The 19,337-nt window shown below is 47.7% G+C and overlaps 2 protein-coding genes across 13 annotated transcripts in view; one reads left to right on the plus strand and one right to left on the minus strand.

Annotated features, from left to right (window-relative positions):
- The window catches only part of TTC3 (tetratricopeptide repeat domain 3), a 129,912-nt gene extending 119,019 nt beyond the window's left edge, over positions 1 to 10,893 (plus strand). For all 11 annotated transcript variants that reach the window (XM_025293790.3, XM_025293836.3, XM_006044250.4 and 8 more), the window contains 5 exons: positions 1,054 to 1,391; positions 3,323 to 3,449; positions 3,622 to 3,756; positions 7,154 to 7,246; positions 9,388 to 10,893. In XM_025293790.3, the coding sequence (XP_025149575.3) occupies positions 1,054 to 1,391; positions 3,323 to 3,449; positions 3,622 to 3,756; positions 7,154 to 7,246; positions 9,388 to 9,462 (768 nt within the window). In that variant the 3' untranslated portion in view covers positions 9,463 to 10,893. The remainder of the gene's footprint in view (positions 1 to 1,053; positions 1,392 to 3,322; positions 3,450 to 3,621; positions 3,757 to 7,153; positions 7,247 to 9,387) is intronic.
- Positions 10,005 to 19,337, minus strand: part of VPS26C (VPS26 endosomal protein sorting factor C) — a 60,500-nt gene continuing 51,167 nt past the window's right edge. The window contains exons 8-9 of one of the 2 annotated variants that reach the window (XM_044948335.2): positions 12,226 to 12,367; positions 10,005 to 11,841 (exon numbers count right to left, since the gene is read on the minus strand). In XM_044948335.2, coding sequence (XP_044804270.2) covers positions 12,228 to 12,367 — 140 coding nt within the window. In that variant the 3' untranslated portion in view covers positions 10,005 to 11,841; positions 12,226 to 12,227. Of the gene's footprint in view, positions 12,368 to 19,337 lie in introns of both variants that reach the window. The other variant, XM_025293851.3, reaches the window with a different exon arrangement.

The following is a 19,337-nucleotide window of genomic DNA, read 5'->3' on the forward strand; positions in this document are numbered from 1 at the left end:
AGGTCTCAGTGAGCCAGAGATCTGGAATAGTTCACCAGGCAGAAGGAGGGAGAGAGTGTGTGTGTGCGCACGCGTAAGGAGGGCTGTGTGGTGTGAAGTTTCAGGGTCAAAACGTTCAGATGGAGGAAATAGCACATTTGGAGGCTAGAAAAAGAACACCTTTCACAGCTGTGAAAGAAGTTCACTAAGACAAAGGGGACTGTAGGGAAAAGATTGTGATACCGTACCCACAGGCCAGAACAAAGGGAGCCTTATTCCGTAAGGTGTGCTCCGCAGTGTGGACTTCCCCTCAGGTCACTGAGCAGCCAGTGTAGGTTTCCAGTTAGGAAATGACGTCAGCCTGACTGCAGTGTGGAGACCTGGTGGGAGAGGGGCCTGGGCGAGGGATGTGCAGCGGATCGGGTGCAGCTCGCTGTCCCCGCTGGGCCCGGTGAGAGGGGCAGCGGGGCAGGAGGGAGGAGAGCCGTCCAGTGTTCAGGTGGTCAGCTGAAAGAGGCACTGCCTGTGCAGTCGGGGCTCAGCGTGTGTGTGTCAGGGAGTGGACGCCAGATCTGGTCTGTGTCAGGTGGCGCCAGAGGAAGAGCAGGTGAGGAAGCCTGCCCGGAGGCTGCGTTTGCAGACAGAGCTTGAGTGCCCTTGGAATCACCCAAGGGAAGCTGCCTGTTAGGAGGTTTGGATCTCGGGAAGGTATTCTAGACTGGAATCGTTTAAAAAGGGGGTATTATTCGCAACAAGCATGCAGTCATGGAGGCGTGAGAGAGGGTAGCCTGGGGTGCAGACTGGAGCTCTGACAACATGAGGGGCCTCAGCCCTTCGGTGTGGACTGCAGAGCTTCTGGGAGAGCCCAGCAGGGCCTGGCAGGGTGGAGCCCTGAACAGCTTTTTTTGAGAAAGACAGTTACCAGTGACTTTTAAGGACAATAACATTTAATTTGTTATAGTTCAGGTTCTGTGCACTTCAGCAAGCAGGATTCATTATAGTTGCGCTTAATCATTAGTCTTTGTTCATGGATCTAACTCTTAGTGATCAGCTTTTGTGGTGTATTCCTCCCAGATTCATCCTAAATTACTTCCTGAGTCTTCAGGCCAGGATGGTCAAGGTCCCTCCACTTCTACAAGTCATGGGACCGGAGACCAGACAGCAGCTCCCGAGGAGTCAAGTCTGGGCTCTGCAGCTGACAGCCCAGTGGAGTCGCCCTCCTGCAGCCAGAAAGCCCCCCAGCTGCCAGAGCATGAGGGTGCTGGCCAGGCAGCTGGGCCAGAACCAGGCCCAGTGGCTGATCAGAAGTTACCTGCTGCTCCAGAGCGTGCCACCCATTCAAGCCAGTCTCCAAAGAAGCCGTTCAATAGCATTATTGAGCACCTGTCGGTGGTGTTCCCATGTTACAGCAGGTACGAATCTAAAATGTCAGCAGCACTGGTAAATGCTTTGTTGAACTGATGTTTCCTGATCAGATAACAGTTTGGCCAATTAGGAGCTGAAGTGGAAAGGACTGTGCAATTATTTTACTCAGAAGGACAAGCATTGCATTTGTCTTCCTTTCGTAAACATAAAAGTGAGCATTTTCAAACAGATTAATCCACATTCATCAGAACCCATGGCAGTTTGCTAAGATTTGGATGAAGTCAGTAACATGCTCCAGCACTAATTATGGAATCAATAAATGAACTTCAAACATTAGTTTTGTATTTCAGGGGGAAAAAAATCTCACATATATCAAAGAAGGCAGCAGCAACTTACCCTTTGTTGAACAGCCCCTCTGATTTGTTAGAGGTGTGAGGTGAAGAGACTGGATACAGTTTGCCAGTGAGTAAGGTGTGTGAGCATGTTGTAGAGGGAGAGGTAGGAAGAGCTGCTTTACAATGTGTGTTAGTATCTGCTGTAAACAGCATGAATCAGTTAGACACACACATGTATCCACTCCTATAGAGTCTTTTCCATGTGGGTTATTTCAAAGTATTGAGTAGAGCTCCCTGGGCTGCGAAGTAGGTCCTTATTAATTATCTGCTTTATGTATAGTAGCGTGTATATGTCAATCCAAATGTCCCAGTTTATCCATCCCCCCTTCCCCCCAAGGTAACCATAAGTTTCACATCCGTGACTCTTTCTGTTTTGTAAGTTCATTTGTACCGTTTTTTTAGTTTCTGCCTATAAGCAATGTCCTACGATGTTTGTCTTTCTCTGACTGACGTCACTCAGTAGGACAGCCTCGAGGTCCATCCATGTTGCTGCAGATGGGGAGAGCTGCTTTTAACTAAGGCAGCCAGAGTCATCAGTTGGGCACTTCCGTGGTGCTCCTGCATCGACCTCTGACCTCACTCTCCAGATGGGTATGAGGGGGCAGAGGGACTCCTTGTGTCAGGCCAGAGGGAGGTGAAGTGGAGGGAATGTCTCAGGGATACAGCACAGAAGAGAGGAATCCACATCCAGGAATGATCCTCCACACCTCCCGTGTTACTTCTGTCTTTGACACAGTATTAGTCATAGTCTCTGGGATGAACTTCTGAAACACAGTGGTTAATTATGATTGGCCAGAATTAATGTTTTGCGTTTGTCAGTGGAGCCCTGGCCACTTGGAAGTAAGTGTATCTTGTCTGCACGTAGACATATTTAGCCTAAGTTTGAGAAGCATTTTAAGTTCTCTCAAGAGCAATTACCATGCAAGTTAGTAAAAAATAGTCAAGTTGTAATTACCAGAAGTACCTTACAAATAAAATTGTTTGCAGTCCTGTCTAAATTTGGCAGAATAAACTTATGTTGCTTATGTTAACTTGCTTTTCTGCAAGTTAAAGCATATGAGGTATTAGTGCTGTAGATACCAAGTTCCTGTTGATTAATGATATAATCACATCTACTGCTACCTATGAAAAATACAGGAAAACTTTGAAAACTTTGTCAGTTAGATTTTTAAAGGGAGGAAGTAAAAAAATAGTTTGTTCTTAGAGATTTTTATTGATTTCAAGTCAGATCCAGTGGTGTGTGATCATTCAGTAATTTTGCTTAAAGCTACAGTATGTCCAGGCTCTTAAGAAGTCAGGTCTCTAAGTAGGGAAGGAGATCTGAAATGGATCTGTCAGGTACACTATTACTTTGAAAATGTATTAAAACAAATATTTTAGGAATAATGTTGAAATTTTCACAATGCTTTTTTTTTTTGGAAGAGTGATTTAGCTGCTTTTACATACAGTTACTGTTGTTTACAAATGAATTATTCATGTATTTGATTTCATTTCTTTTCAGCTGCTGGGTTGATATTGGACACAATATTTCTTCACAGTAGAAAACTTTGACTTTGTCTTGACTTCCCCACTTTCCCTTTCAGCACGGAGCTTGCTGGTTTTATTAAAAAAGTTAGAAACAAAAACAAGACCTCTCTGTCTGGATTGAGTATTGACGAAATTGTGCAAAGAGTGACAGAACACATCCTTGATGAAGAAAGAAAGAAAAAGGTCAGTGTTTCATTTAAATTCATTATATACTCCACTTTCTTCCTGTTTATTTATAAAATGTGAGAATTGTGGGGGAAAACGCTTCCAACAAAAGATGGGGAGCAATGTAGTAGACAGTGCTCACGTTTTTGGGTAACTGAACTTGCTTCCCTACTATACATTCTGGCCGCAGCCAAATCCAGGAAAGGACCGGAGGCCGTCTGCACCCAGCTCTGCTGTTGCTGCACCCAGGGCCGCCCAGGACCCACCCTCCATGCCTGTCGGAGCATCGCCCGAAACCAGGGGGCCGAGGACCGAGGACATCCCTGTGAGTGCTGTGTGCATGACTGTGGCGTTCCCTCTGTTTTGTGAAGAGCGGGAAGAAAACAGCTGTTAGTCCATGATGTAGCCTCATGTTTTTCTTTTCTCGATGGACTTTCTTTGAGCTTCCGTTAAAAGCCATGTTTAGGTGACTTGAGTGTTCGGTTAGAGGAGCCAGTGACTAGCGAGGTTCTCCCCACTGTTGTAGGGACTTCAGGGCCCCTGCATGTAGGGACAAGAGGTGCAGTGGCCACACCATGGACATGGGGCCTGTAGACGGTCAGATCCATTCCTCACATCAAGTGTGAATAGTTCGCAGAATTCATTTTTGGCCCGTTTTCTTCTAGGCGACCATAGGCTTTGGAATCACACGAACTTGGTTTCATCACTAACAACACTGTGAGCTGGGATCATATGTGCATGTTGTGGTTGTTGTCTGGATGAAGTCCTATGGTGGGGTTAGCAGGGTCACATGCTGTTCCCGGAACAGACTGGCTGCTTCCCTCCTCTCCCCATCACGTGCCTGGGGACGGGGGTTGGGGGCATGCTGAAATGGGCTGAGGTTGCTCTTACTTGATATACTCATTTAAATTGTTTATTGTCCTTTTAGACAATAAGAATGTTAGTTACATAGAACTTTCTATAAAATACCATTATATCTATGATCTCAGTTGATAAGGTATTATAACTGTCTTTATGAATGAGGAAACCAAGGCACTGATGACTCATGCTTCTGGCCGGCGTTCCTTCCTTTGATTTGCGTGTGCGGCGTGTAATCCCCCGTCCTCGCCCACACGGACCTCACACACTGGGGACCATGCAGTAGGTGCTGAACATGTGGGTGGTAGGGAGGCGGGCCCCTGGGTGGCTCCCAGCCGTGGGCCCCAGGGGGAATTCTGGCGTGGATCACATCTTCCCCTTCTGTCCAACTTCAGGTGAAAGTACAATGAGAAGAGCTGCAGGCAGAGTGGGGTCGGCAGGACTGCACGGAGAGCGCTGGTTCGCTGACCCGACCTGGGCCGTGCCTCCTTCTGTGAACCTGTTTTTGTCCCTCCCATACATTTTCACTTTCCACCAGCCTTCAGAGATTTTCCTTGTCACATACACTTGGGTGCCAGAGGGTACCCCTCCCCCTCCCCACCATTGAGAAAGCTTATACCGTGCAGAGCATTCCTGCCAAGCCTGGCTGGAATCCACTCCCTCTCAGGGGTGTTCCAGCTGGTTATGTGCTCTGTGGTCCAACAACCAGACCAGCTTCTCAGCATTCTCACTGATTTGTGTGTGAGTGTGTGTGTGTGTGTGTGTGCACACGCACACTCGCACACTTATTGGCCACACCAAGATAAACCATAATCACCTTTTGAGGTGAGATTACTTTCTGCTTCACAGTTCATGATAATAAAGATGTGAAAGCTGACTTATAAGAAAAATATGTATTGAAACCAGGACTTAATTTGCTAATCATAGGTTTTTTTTTTTTAAAGTAACGATGTTTTGTATTTTTAACCACAAAACCACAGAAGTAATGTGGTTCTTAATAGAAGGTCCAAATAAAAATAACATATAAAGAACCCCAAAACCCACCCTCTAAGGGTAACCAGTATTATCATATTGGTATGCATTTTTTCTGAACTCTTTTTTTATCTGTGTGTATATGTGAATTTAGTCAAAACCATGTACACGCATTTGTTTTCTTCTTACTTTTTCACTTAGAAATACATTGTGCTGAATTCATCATGTTGGGAAGTAATAGCTGTCTTTTTTTCTAAACTTTGTGCTGTGCTGTGGTTAGTCACTCAGTTGTGTCCAACTTCCTGCAACCCCATGGACTGTAGCTCCCCACGCCCCTCTGTTCATAGGAGAGTCTCCAGGCAAGAATACTGGAGTGGGTTGCCATGCCCTCCTCCAGGGGATCTTCCCAACCCAGGGATTGAGCACAGGCCTCCTACGTTGGGAAGTGGCAGGTCAAGGCCACCTTGCAGAGGCCTTGACCTGCCATTTCCCCCAGGGCTCTTGCCTCCAATTCTCCCAGACCCTTCCCTGGGGGCCACAGAGGGGAGGGGAGGGGAGGGGAGTGAGATCGCATCTGTCCCATTGCTGCCTGGTGCCCGGTGCTGGCTGCAGTGCCCTGAGAGTGACAGAAAACCCTGTTCAGCAGTTCAGGGATTCACAGCCTTCAGGCGCTGCCCCAACCCTACTCCCTGGCCATCACCCACTGCCGGTGCTGCATTCACTCACTTTCTGACAGTTCCTGGAGCCTCCCTTTGGGGCCAGGTTCCTCGCTGGCTGCTAAGAACACACGGAAGCAAAGCCATTTCCTGCCTTCAGGGTGCTCAGAGTTAAGAGGGGAGGGTGAGAGTCGAGGAGAAGGCCACGGCGTGGGGCGGTTGCTGGGGGCTGCAGGGAGGTCATGGTGCCCGGAGTCCTAGGGTGGCACCGACTCTGCTTCCACACGAGAATGCTATCTGTATCCTCAGACTGAGTGCCGGGGCCAGGAGCCCTCCCACTCACCTGTGTCCCCTGACAGGGATGTTGCTGAATGAGCCATCAGTTTGTTTTGATTTGATTTATGCAAGTAATCCACATTGATAGAAACTTTAGAAAAATAGCAAAGAAAAAGTTAAACCTGTCAACCCAAAGTAGCCAGTCACCATCATTAACATTTTATATCTTTCCAGATTCTTTTCTAGGCATCTCTATATACAGACATTCTCTCTCTGTTTAAAAACTTAAATCATATAATCATATGATACCTACTGTTTTGTTAGCCAACTATTATTCAGAGAGCTTTTGGGACCAGCTTTCTATACCTGGTGGCTCAGATGGTAAAGCACCTGCCTACAATGCTGGAGACCCAGGTTTGAGCCCTGGGTCGGGAAGATCCCCTGGAGGAGGGTAGGACAACCCACTCCAGTATTTTTGCCTGGAAAATCCCAGGGACGGAGGATCCTGGCCAGTTCATGGGGTTGCAAAGAGTCGGACACGACTGAGCGACTTCACTTGCACCTTCTGTACCAAGGATTATGGAATTCCATCAGGATTTTAATCAGCCTCACGATAATCCATAGTGTAGAGGTGTCATAATTTGTTACTGTCTCCAGCTGTTAGATAATTAGATGAATAGTTAATTTGTAATATGCAGCTAGTACCATACTTCAGGTATGGAATGGGATAAATAGGTATTTGTAGTATTTTAACTATGAGTGAGTTAACTGTATAAATCATGATTTTTATCCGAGAAAATGAAAACTTTGTTTTTTCCTAAGAAATGTTATTCAAAAATAAGTTGTTCCTTCAGTCTGCTTAACTGTAATTGAGAATAATTTGCACCCTGTGCTGCAAAAGTTTTGGAAAGCCAATTGTGGGAAGAGTCCTTTATTACTGGGATACATCTGTTTCCACAGGTGTCCTGCGCAAATTCCTGTGAAATGTGCCGAGAAGTATTCAAGTCCAAACACGTGCGTGAGCTGCAGTGCGGGCACAGGCTTCACAAGGGGGTAAGAGTTCCCTGTGGCTGTTTGCACGCCGCGCATCCTGACTAGAGTGTTTAGAAAAGAGAAAGGGACTTTTTCCCCTAGGCTTCAGTCCTTGCATTTTCCAAGCAAATTCCAAGCGTGCTCATGTGCGTGGCCGTCGTCTCCCTCCCCTAGACTGTGCTGTGGGGAGGGGGGTGGACGCCGAGCCTCTGGCGCGCTCTGCACGGTCCTCTCCGTGTCTGGTGGGGAGCGCACTCGGCTCTCTCAGTCGCTAAAATTCAAAGAGCGTGATTTCCTTACAAGCTCTTACACGCACGTCAAACAGATAGACGGTGAAATAGCTTGTCGGTTTAGTGCAGTGTGTGAAGTAAGTTTAACACTTTAGAGGAGAGAAAGGAAACCTGACAGGCTCCATTGCCTGGGGGATTCTGGCTTGGGCCCCTCCGGGATGGGTGTTAGCTGTTCTGGGGTTTTGGGTGCTGTGAGCACTCGTCCTGCTCCCCAGCTGCTGGATAAGAGCCCGTCCCGTCTCTGCTCTGTGAGTGTATGAATCCCTGAGAGAAGGGGCACACACTCTGTGTGTGCATGCGTGCACTCAGTCATGTCTGACTCCTTGTGACCCTGTGGGCTGTAGCCCACCAGGGCTTCTCTGTCCATGGAATTCTCCAGGCAAGGATACTGGAGGGGGTTGCCATGCCCTGCTCCAGGGGATCTTCTCGACCCAGGGATCAAACCCGCGTCTCTTGAGTTTTCTGCATTGGCAGGCGGGTTCTTTACCACTCATGCCGCCAGAGTCCAGGCCAACTACATTCTCTCGTGTGCCTATCTCCTTCCTGGGCGGGGGTCCCGCCAGGCCGACCGCAGTCTCGTGTGCCTGTCTCCTTCCTGGGCAGGGGTCCTGCCTGGGCTCTGAGCTTACCACACTTAGCTCCGTAGCGGCAGCAGGCCAGCCACTGTGTGTGTGCGCAGACAAGGGGAGTCCAAGGGCCCGGAAAGTGCCGGCCTCCAGCAGTCAGGGCAGCTGAAGCACAGACTGGACTGAAGTGGAGCAGGAACGGGAGGCACTGTCAGGCCCCGAGGCTTCACGGTCACATCCTGAGGTGCGATTCCTTGTTCCTGGGGCTTGGTCCAGACCCCTGCCCTGAGCAGGCTCCGGTGTCGCTGGGTGTTGAGTGGCTCAAGGTCCCCCTGGACGTCACAGGTGATAGCTTACAGTGAACAGGGTCACATTCATGGCCTCTGAAGGAGAGAATTTGGTTTCCAGGCCAGAGATGAGGTTTGATCACTCAGAGGTTTTGTGTAGCAGAGTTTTATTACAGTGAAAAAGGGACACAGAAAGCTTCTGACATAGACCTCAGAAGGGGGTAGAGTGCCCTACCCATCTGTCTTAGCAAGGCCTTGTATACTTTTTCAGTTGGTTACTAACAATAGAGAGGTCTTACCAGACCCACTCCCACAACATAACTCTTAAAGATAACAAGTTTAATCAGAAGGTTCTTGTTCTTAACAAGAAATATGTCTTCAAACAAGATGCAGTGTTGTTACATAATCATTATTGCAGAGCTTAAGGAAAAACAAAGGGCTTCCCTGATAGCTCAGTTGGTAAAGAATCCGCTTGCAATGCAAGAGACTGTAGTTTGATTCCTGGGTCGGGAAGATCCCCTGGAGAAGGGATAGGCTACCCACTTCAGTATTCCTGGGCTTCCCTGGTGGCTCAGCTGGTAAAGAATCCTCCTGCAGTGCAGGAGACCTGGGTTCGATCCCTGGATTGGGAACATCCCCTGGAGATGGGAAAGGCTACCCACTCCAGTAGTATGGCCTGGAGAATTCCATGGATTATATAGACCAGGGGGTCACAAAGAGCTGGACACGACAGCAACTTTCACTCTCACTTTTAAGGAAAAACATCCCCTGAGCAAGATGACTTGTTTTGTTGTGTAATCATCAGCTCTGGGCTTAAAAAACGTCTTATAAGATGAAGGAATGTAAACAAACAAAAAACACTCTCCCTTTCTCCTCCTCAAGTGCCCCAGACTCCTTAACCTACCTAAGAGAGTCACTCTCTCACAGTGGAGTCACCGTGTCTGCCGAGGCGAGTGGCGCAGGAGAGCTGAGGTCCCCAGGCTCCTAAAGGGCCAGCTGATTGTCTTCTCTCATTTCAGTGCTTCAAGCAGTGGCTGAAGAGCCAGCGCACCTGCCCAGCCTGCCTGGGTCACGACCTCCTGTCAGAGGAGTAGCTGCCCTGCTGGAGGAGGCCCGCCTGCTATTCTCGGCAGCTACAGTTCACGCTGGAGATATGCTGCTTGTTGAGTTGGAAGACTAGCAGTGTACTCCCTTTGGTATCAAAAGCAGACACCTGAAGCTTCTTTGCACTCTGTGTTGCAGTGCTAATAAGTGGAACTCTTTAATACAGCTGAGAGTAAGTAATTTCCCAACTCTGACTAGATACACAGTAATCGCCAAGTGGTGGCTGATAAAATCACGTGTAACCGCTTCCTTCTGTGGTCAGGGCTGCTGCAGAGGCACACTCTGAGATGGAAGGAAAAGACAGTGAGTGCCTCAAAGCAGAACTCGATTATCAGCATCCTTGGCCTGCTAAAGTGCCCCACTGGAAAAGGTTTTTGAGATTGGTATTCCTGAACTTATGCCTACATTTTTCCTCAAAGATTCTGCATTTTAAAAAATGAGCTTAAGCAGACTACCTTTTAATAGGTTGTAATGTTAATATTGGCTGATTTCAGACCAGAAGATTCAAGTCTCCTATTCATGTGATTTTTCATTTCATTATTTTTTCTCCCCAGTAGATTTGTAAGTGCTTGTTTTCCATCTTTCAAAGACACAATGATTTTTGAAAATAAGTTACAAAACCCTTGCTAACATCAGCCAAGACTTCTTAACCCCTGAAGTCGAGGCTCCCTCATCATTATCCCACCCCCGGGTCTGGAGTGGACTGTTTTGAAGACCTTACTGTTCTTGTTAGTGACCTTTGTCCCCCTCTCTGAGTTAGACAACAAGTGTTTGGGTATCTCTGTCTGGCACACAGCGGCAGCTGAGGGAAACAGTCACCATCAGTCCCTTTCCTTACCCCACCACCAAAAAGAGACACTTGTATAATTAGACAGTCCTGAGATGTTGCTGTTCCAGTCGTTCGTGTTTGACATTTGTGTAGAGTAATGCATGCACTCGTGTACTGTAGCCTGAGAACAAAACCGCAGCTGCATTAGACAAACTGCTTATCTTCAGTGACTTACAGACAGCAGTAGACATAGAACCGTGAATTCCGGGCGCCTTCCATCTCTCTCAAACCGGAAGGATCAAAAAGTGTTTTCCCACGCGTTCTCTGTTTCCCTCAGAAGCTCAGAGCCCCAGGTTCACGTGCTGACGCAGTCGCCTCCGTCTGCTTTGCTTCTCCCTCGGTTTTGATGTCTTAGTGCATAGACGCTCATTCCATATTTTGAAGCAGGTCCCGAAAACATTGTCTGCATGTTCAGAATAACTGAGGACTTGCAGATACGAAGGTACACAGGGACCCGTGTGTAGCAGCAGGCGCAGCGGGAAAGGAGAACAGCTGGAGAGTAAGAGGATGTGTTTGTGCATAACCTCAAACTGTTACTTGTGAACATGCCTTACACGTGTCCTGTGTCGAAATAAAGAGCGTTCTAAAATAATAGCCGTGTTATCCATTCTTTGTCTAATTTAAAGCATTCTGCTTGAAAATTCAAGACATATATTACGCTACCAATTTAAAAGGTGATTCGTTTGGACAGAAGAGCCACTGTACGTCTGAGGAGTCTAACCAAGAGTTCAAGGACATTTTCAAAACTGGATCAAAGCATCCTTTTGCTTAATTAAGTAGAGGTTGCTAAACTCAAGTTCACAAGATTGGCTGTTGAAATCTGTGAATGGAAAGACTAGACAGAGATGATAGAGTTTACTATTCTAGGCTAGGATGAGAGGTTTTTCAGGCGAATACGGATGAGAGTGTCGAAGTTAATCAGATTGCATTTCTCACTGTTGATCTCTGTGAGGCACTTGTGGAGGGTTAGGGTTAGCAGACTTCTGGTTCACACCAAAATGACCTTGATACATGGTCCTGTCCCGGACCCTGTGGCATGGACCAGATACTCCCGTGGATGATTTAGGTTGGACCAGCTTTTAGGGACCTTTTGGTCCTTGTGGATACAGGGCTACTGAGGCTGGTGAGAAAGGGCTCCCTGATAGAGGACCTTCTAGTCTGCTGAGCACTAAGAGATGATCCAGGAGAGCCAGTGTTATCAGTCTCTGTCTTCAATCCAGTAGCGTTTAATTCAGAATAGTGTATAACTTTGAGCAGTAACTATTCCTAAGAGTTTGGATTATTTTCCCTGCTGAAAAGTTCATGCTATACATAGGGCATAATCCAATACAAAATTGAAATGTTACCCTAGCATTGCAAAACGTTACCACCTTTTAAAAATTTTAATTGGAGGATAATTACAACATTGTGATGGTTCTTGTTATACGTTACTACATTTTTAAGGTAAGTTCAAAGACTAGAAGCAGGTGGGCCAAGTGATCACAGCACAAGACAGAAGCAGTAAAATAATTTTAGGTAGCTTTTCATCAGATGATGCTCTCTGGAGAAACGGATTAAAGAAAACAGGTAAAAGAGATGGAAATTCCTTTCATCATCATGTGAAGTACTTGCTGATGCAGCTGATAAAAAGCAAAGACAGTAAAGTCTTTGCAAAGTAAAGACTTTGTAAAGTAAAAGTAAAGACGGGAAGGCTTGTCAAAATGAAGACCAAAAACATCTCCAACATAATAACCCTTCTTGAAAGAAACAGGACTGCTTTTCAGGCGTTTTAACTTTAATCAAACTTAATTAATAAATGTTAATCATCAAACCTTATTCAAAGAATAATTTTAAAAAGAATGCGTCACCGTAGCTAACCCCCTTTTCCTCTTCACCTCAACGTGATCTGCTTAGAGGGCACGCCCACCTTCGTGTAGCCACATACCTTCAGTGCTTTGCTGAGAAGGTGGGCCCACCTGGACGCCAGTGAGAACAGCTGTGTACTGAGCACCTGCTGCGTACTAGGCCCTGGGCACAGCATCCTGATACGGCCATGAAGGCAGGACACGGACTCCATGGAACTCGTCCTGCAGTTACAGACAGTAAACGAATCAGACTGTAACTTGGTGCCGAGGAGGACTTTAAAGAAGCATCAAGGAAGGTATACAGGTGAATAATAAAATCCCTGTAAAGCGGTTAGCACAGTACCTAGCACATAAACCTGTGACAAAGGGGATCTAGTAACTATTACTCCGGTCAGGGTCTGGAAGTTGGACAAGGAGAGAGCTTGATGGTCTTGTATAAGAAAAGTTTCATTAGATTTTGTTGTTCAGTTGCTAAGTCTTGTCTGTCTCTGCAACCCCATGGACTGCATGCAGCACACCAGGCTTCCCAGTCTGTCACTATCTCCCGGAGTTTACTCAGACTCAACGTCCATTGAGTCAGTGATGCCATCCAACCATCTCATCCTCTGTCGTCCCCTTCTCCTCCTGCCCTCAATCATTCCGAGCATCAGAGTCTTTTCCAGTGAGTCAGCTCTTTGCATCAGGTGGCCAAAGTATTGGAGCTTCAGCATGTTCAGGGTTGCTTTTCATTAGATTAGGAAGCCTGGATTGTGGAACGTAGTCAAGTAGAAAAAAGGAGAAGAAATCCAATCACCTCAAAGTCATTTTGAAAAATAACAGCTTTGTTCCTGAAATCTCCCCAAGTTGACTTTGGCTACATCATGATTCCATAGTGAAGGATGATCTCACCTGTGGCTGTCCCACTACCTGGAGGAGCAGTTTTGAGGTAGCTTTTCTGTTCAGTTTGGGTTTAGGCCCAGAGCTCTGTGCTTAGCTTAGCAGGGGTCTTGTGTTGGCATGGTCGAGGCCTGGGCAGGTTCATCCCACTGGAGGAGGCATGTGACCCCAGCTCCCCTGTTTGGGGGGAGGACTGTTACTGTCATCGCCCCCAGTTTACATTGTCTCTTCTGGTTGGATGGCGTCACTGACTCGATGGACATGAATTTGAGCAAGCTCCAGGAATTGATGATGGACCGGGAAACCTGGCGTGCTGCAGTCCAGGGGGTCACAAAGGGTTGGACACGACTGAGCAACTGAATTGATTTATCCATTAAAGGAACAAGAAGGACAAAATATTTAGCCAAAATCTAGAAATTAAACAACACTAGTAAACTACAAAATCCTAATGAGACAGTCATCAGTAATCAGAAGAAAAAAGCTTTTGTCTACATTAATACTAATTTTGGGTACACATACAGGAGAAAGTCAACCTTAACCTCACACCATACACAGACATAGTTCCCAATGGATAGGTTCCAGTGGTCCTAAGTATGAAAAATGAAATAGTTTTTCTACAGAAAACAAATCTTGTCCTTAGCAAAGATGTACTAGGATCTAAGTGCTAGCCATGAAGATAAAAATCTGATAAATTGGGTATTGTTACAATTAATGACTCCAACCAAGTCAAGCTGTGAAGTCGAGGAAGCTTGTAATACTTCCAACAAAAGTTCCAAGATGTATAAAAAAAATGTGTCATTAACAAAAAATATATGATATACTTAGAAATGCAAGATTTGAATAGGGTCTTCACAACTATCCAGTGGTTAATAGGCATTTTGATAGCCAGGTGTGTTTCTGTCATCAAATACAAATTAAAACCAGTAACATCCTGCAGATACCCACCAGGATGGCTGAAAGTAAAGAAGACAACTAATCCTGTAGTGCCCAAGGACACAGTGCCCAGGCACACACTTAACAGAAACGCGTGCCACGGTGCAAGTGCTTTATACTTGGCTTCACGCACAACAGCCTCAAACTGGAAACCACCCAAGCATCCCTCGACGTAAAATGCACAGGCCGTGGCCTCTTCACACAGTGGAATGATTGTCAGCAACGAGATGAAGGGACTGCTGCCGCACACAGCCACACAGAGGATTCTCACAGACAGAACTGAGCCAAAGCAGCCCAACAAAATGGAGCTCCACTTAACGTGACTTCAGAGAACTGGAAGCTGGTGGCAGAGGGCAGTTAGCTGTGAGGCGATGCTGCTGACAGGGAAAGGCTGGAAGGGCGCTCTCATCTTCAGCTGAGCCGTGCTTATGTGAATTTGTGGAGCTATACGTTAAAAGTATGCACTTTCCTGTCGTCGTTTTCCATAAAACTAAACCTTTCAAAACACAAGAACAAGACGATACGCCTGGCCCCTGGAGGCAGTGATAACTGTGGGCCCTGCGGTGCTCCTGGGGAAGTTGGCCTCCTCCTTCCCACACACAGCGGCCCCTCACAGCGGCCCCTCACAGCTATGAGACTCCGTTCCTGCTGAGGCCTGGAGCGACCTGAAGGCCCCACTGTGGGGCAGGTGCCCCCTCCTGGGGTTGCTGGTTCCCGCAGCCTGCCAGTGGGCACCTCGGCATGCCAGTGGGCCTTCGGGAAGTCACTCTGGAAGGTAGGGAGGAGGTGAGCCTGATGCCAACTGAGTCAAGAGGAAGAAAGCTGGACCACACCTTACTAGGAAGGTAGTGCCAGCCATCTTGGCATTGCCTGGTACCAGCCGGGAGGACCATCCTTCTTGGCACGGGTGAGGTCTGAGGTACTGGAGTCTGCCCCAACTGGCTCCAGTAACAAGAGCCAGTTGTTCGCTTTTCAGCACTTCTGTGAGCTGGCTGTTAAACACAACTACTGTTAAAGAGTTGAATTACATAAGCTTACAGTGAAATTTATATATATATATATATATTTAAAGGGAATTACTTCCTAATTACTGCAGTTTATTACTTATGCTTTGCCAGTTACTGATATATCCAGTGTCTATAGGGTGGAAATACTGTGTAAGACACTCTACGCGTCTCTTCCCAACTCTGTCCTGTGGTGTCACATAGATACCTTAAGATTTACATAGGTGTCACATAGGTGGCTTGAAATCGGCTATTGGTGGGAGTATTTACACCACAGAAATTGGCAAATGCTACATATAACTCCTTCCCCCCCTCTCCCCAAAGCATCTGTGAAGGAGGAGTCTGGTATAGGAGAAGCAGCCTGCCTAGTGCACGCTTCTCATCTCACAGTTGCCATGGTTATCAGGGGACTTTGACACGTAGCCCTTTTGAAATGCTTTAGGCTGAAAGAGCTTCTCCCTTCAGCTGTGTTGGCTGGGGGTCCTCACTCTCAGTGCCGTGGGTGTGTGCTGCCCCTGCCCCCACAGACCCCATCCCAGGTGGTCTCCCCTTTGGCTGTCATCCTGGTGGAGAGAAGACTGAGGTCACTGTGGAGCCTGGGCCTGCAGGGGCAGAGGCCCTGAGTCCGCCTCCCCCACAGCAGCTTTGCTTCCCTGTCCCCTGGCCCTGCCGCAGCTCCCCTGCTGAAACCAAGAAGACCCCTTCTTACTCTGGTGGGGGCCCTGCCTTGGGAGCATGCAGGTGAATGCAAAAACAGGTGTAGCAGACGGGAAACAACCATGAGGACAGTCCAAGCTAGAGGCCACAGACACATCCTCTGTCCCTTGAAGTTGGGCCAGCCCTCAGCCTGGCCACGAGAGCCTTCACAGTTGAGCAGTTGGTATTGATGACCCGGGCCTCTGCAGCAGGACATTTCAAAGAGAAAGTCTTCCTCTTCCTAATGTATTTTTGTGTCAAACAGGTGTCATTGTTTTCGGCAAATACCTTGGGATTCGAGTGAATAAATACCATTCTGTTTTCAAACTTCTCTCTCCATTTTTCAGAAGTCAGGTGCAAAGGCATTCTGCCTAATTCTTGTGAGCCCTCTGGTTCAGTTTCTGTTTATTTGGTGTGATAGAAAGGTCTAAATTTAGATCTCCCTCCTCCCCATTCCAAGAAACCTGCACCAGCTCCAAGCTGTGCTGGCCCGAAGTGCCACCCGTCCCAGTGGGTTGAGCCAGCAGCCTCAGAGAAAAGGAAGCGCTTGAACAGATCCGAACAGTGCTCACAGACACTGGCCGCTACCCCAGCGCCCGCGGGACTCTGGCTTTTATCGGGGCCTTTCTGGAGGCCACGTTGCTTCTGCTTCCAGTTTCAAAACTACCACAACCTCCGGATTGGCCAGACACTTGCTACTGCCCTTCTCTGTAAGAGATGGAGGTGTCCATCAAACTCTGGGCCTGGGCCTGGAAGAGACGGCTGAGCCTGCATCTCCTTGTCCCCACTGTGAGTGGCGCTAGTGGTAAAGATCCCGCCTGGTGATGCAGGAGACGTAAGAGACGTGGGTTTGATCCCTACATCGGGAAGATCCAGGGCCCTGGAGGAGGAGATGGCAACTGACTCCTGTATTCTTGTCGGGAAAATCCCATGGACAGGGGAGCCCGGCAGCTACAGTCTGTGGGGGTCTCAGAGTCGGACACGACCAAAGCATAGCATGCCTGGGGTACAGGGGTCCTGCACCCCTTCCCTTCTGTGGCACCTCTGTGCATCCCCGCCGGGCGCCCTGGGGGTGAGCCACGTGGCCCTGACGGTCACTGGTCAGATTTCTGGTCTCGCACACGCGGGCTCTCTCCTAGGTGCTGGAGAGGCAAGAGGACAGAGGCACCCAGAGGCCCAGCCTCATCCTCTTCAGGGGAGCCCGTGTCAGCCACGCCAGGTACCTGGTGTGCCTCTGGGGGTCTGGAGGAAAAGCAGCCCCAAGGGGCTGAGGCAGTGTTTGGGAGGGGAGGGTCACGTCCACCTGGAGCCCTGAAGGAGCTGGTGGGGACCTGGGGCGGAAAGAAGGGCAGGGGTCCAGGCTGACGGAAGTCACAGGCCAAGCCCGCTGGGACAGACCTGCTGCTGTCTAAGGGGAGGGGAGAGATGCCTGGGGCGGGGTCTTGAGACCAGACCGCGTGGAGTGTTTTCAGCCTGTGGGTGACACCCCTCATTAAGTGTCAGTTGTACCTGTGGACTTTCAAGAGTCGCAGAGAACAGGCCCCAGGCCAGGCAGGGGGCACTTCTGATACAATTACAGCCGCATCCAGCAGCCTACTCGCCAAACCTTTGCTTCCACCCTTGACCCCCCAAGGCCCACTCCCACCCCATGCAGTCACTGGAAATTCTGGACCCAGTCCAGCCCCACAGACCTACACTCAGTGGATCTGCCTTGCAGGACTCCGGGCCCCCACATCCAGGCCCACACGCTCCCCCACTGCTGCCCTCCACCCTGGGTCATCAGCCTTGTTCTTACCTCACCTCCTGCAGCAGGACCTGGGTCGCCCCCACCGGCCCCCTGCTGGGCCCCCACCACCGGCTGACACCCAGACCCCGCTTCTTCCTGCCCCACTGTCTGCTGCCCTTCAGTGGTGTGGCTGGCAGATTATTTATCCTCTTGGAGCTTTCGCTTCCATGTTCCTATGAGGATTAAATAAGGGTGATTGCACATAGTAGCTGCTCAATAAACACTTAAAAAAACATGCCCACTCAGTATCAGAGCCACCCCGCAAACCAGCCACGGTGGTCTCTGAATTGGGTGCCTCCAACCTTCCTCACCTTCCCCAGACACAGCCCTCAGTGTTGCCCAATGATTTTTATGAACGACCATTTCTCGAGTATAGTAGAGTCTTCTGGCTACTCCTCTGAGTGATCACAGATATTGCAGCACTTGGTTTCTCCAAGCCCCCTGCAAAGTAGTGCTAACTCTTAACTCTCATTTTACAGATGAGGAAACTAGTCCAAACAGTTTATTCAACTTCCCCAAGGTCACATAGCTGGAAGATGTCAGAGTCAGAATCGGCCCCTGCCTAGCTGACTTACTGCTCCAGCATCTGCTGGCCACTTCCCCTGCAGCCAGAACTCAGGCCCCCAGGCGGCAACAGAAACTTCAACTACATATTCTGAAAGCACTCAGTACTTCACCACCAAGGAGAATGTTTGTTGTGGTTGTTGTTTAGTCACTAAGTAATCTCCTCATGGACTGTAGCCCACCAGGCTCCTCTGTCCATGGGATTCTCTAGGCAAGAGTACTGCAGTGGGTTGCCATTTCCTTTTCCAGGGGATCTTCCCGACCCAGGGACCAAACCTGTGTCTCCTGCATTGGCAGGCAGATTCATTACCACGGAGCCAAGAATAATGTTGCTGTTCAGTCTGTAAGTTGTGTCCGACTCTTTGTGACCCCATGGGCTGTAGGACACCAGGCTTCCCTGTCCATCACCAACTCCCAGAGCTTACTCAAACTCATGTCCATGGAATCGGTGATGCCATCCAACCATCTCATCCTCTGTTGTCCCCTTCTCCTCCAGCCTTCAGTCTTTCCCAGCATCAGGGTCTTTTCCAATGACCCTTCACATCAGGTAGCCAAAGTATTGGAGCTTTAGCTAAAGCATCAGTCCTTCCAGTGAATATTTAGGGTTGATTTCTTGAACAATGTTAGCATGGCTTTTTCATTGATGCCTTTTACCAAATTGAGCAAGTTCTTATCTATTCCTAATTTGCTGAGAGATTTTTTTTTTAAAGCAGAAATTAATGTTGGAGTTCTCAGATGCCTTTTCTGTGTCAAGTTGATTTTGGTTTTTTCAGTCTGCTAATGTGGTAAATTACACTGATTGTCTTTCAAATATTAAGGCAACCTTACTTTCTTAGGATAAAGCCCATTTTGCATCCCTTTTCTTATTCTTAAGTTCGATTTTCTAATTTGTTTTAGAATTTTTGCATCTATGTCTGTGAGGAATATTAGTCTAATTAATCTTTTCTTCTTGTGTCTTCCCTCTGGTTTTCGTAACAGGGTGATTTTTGGTCTCATATAATGATTTTAGAAGTATTCCTCCTTTTTGATTTTCTGAAGGAGTTTATGTAGAATTGGTACTATTTCTTTCATAAATGTTTGGTAGAATTTATCATTAAACACATCTGAACCTGGATTGTTGTTTTCATTTTGAATCAGTTCAAAATACATTTTAATTCTGATTTTCTCTTTGACCCACCGATTTTAGAAGTATGTTATTTAGTTTCCAAATATTTTGGGTTTTTTCACATATCTTTTTGTTATTTCCAATTTATTAATTTTTTTATTTCCATGAGTCAGAAAGCATACTTTGTATGATTTAAATCCTTTTAAAATTATTCCATTGGTTTATGGC

Source organism: Bubalus bubalis, chromosome 1 (assembly GCF_019923935.1).
Source record: "Bubalus bubalis isolate 160015118507 breed Murrah chromosome 1, NDDB_SH_1, whole genome shotgun sequence".
Classification (NCBI taxonomy): Eukaryota; Metazoa; Chordata; class Mammalia; order Artiodactyla; family Bovidae; genus Bubalus; species Bubalus bubalis.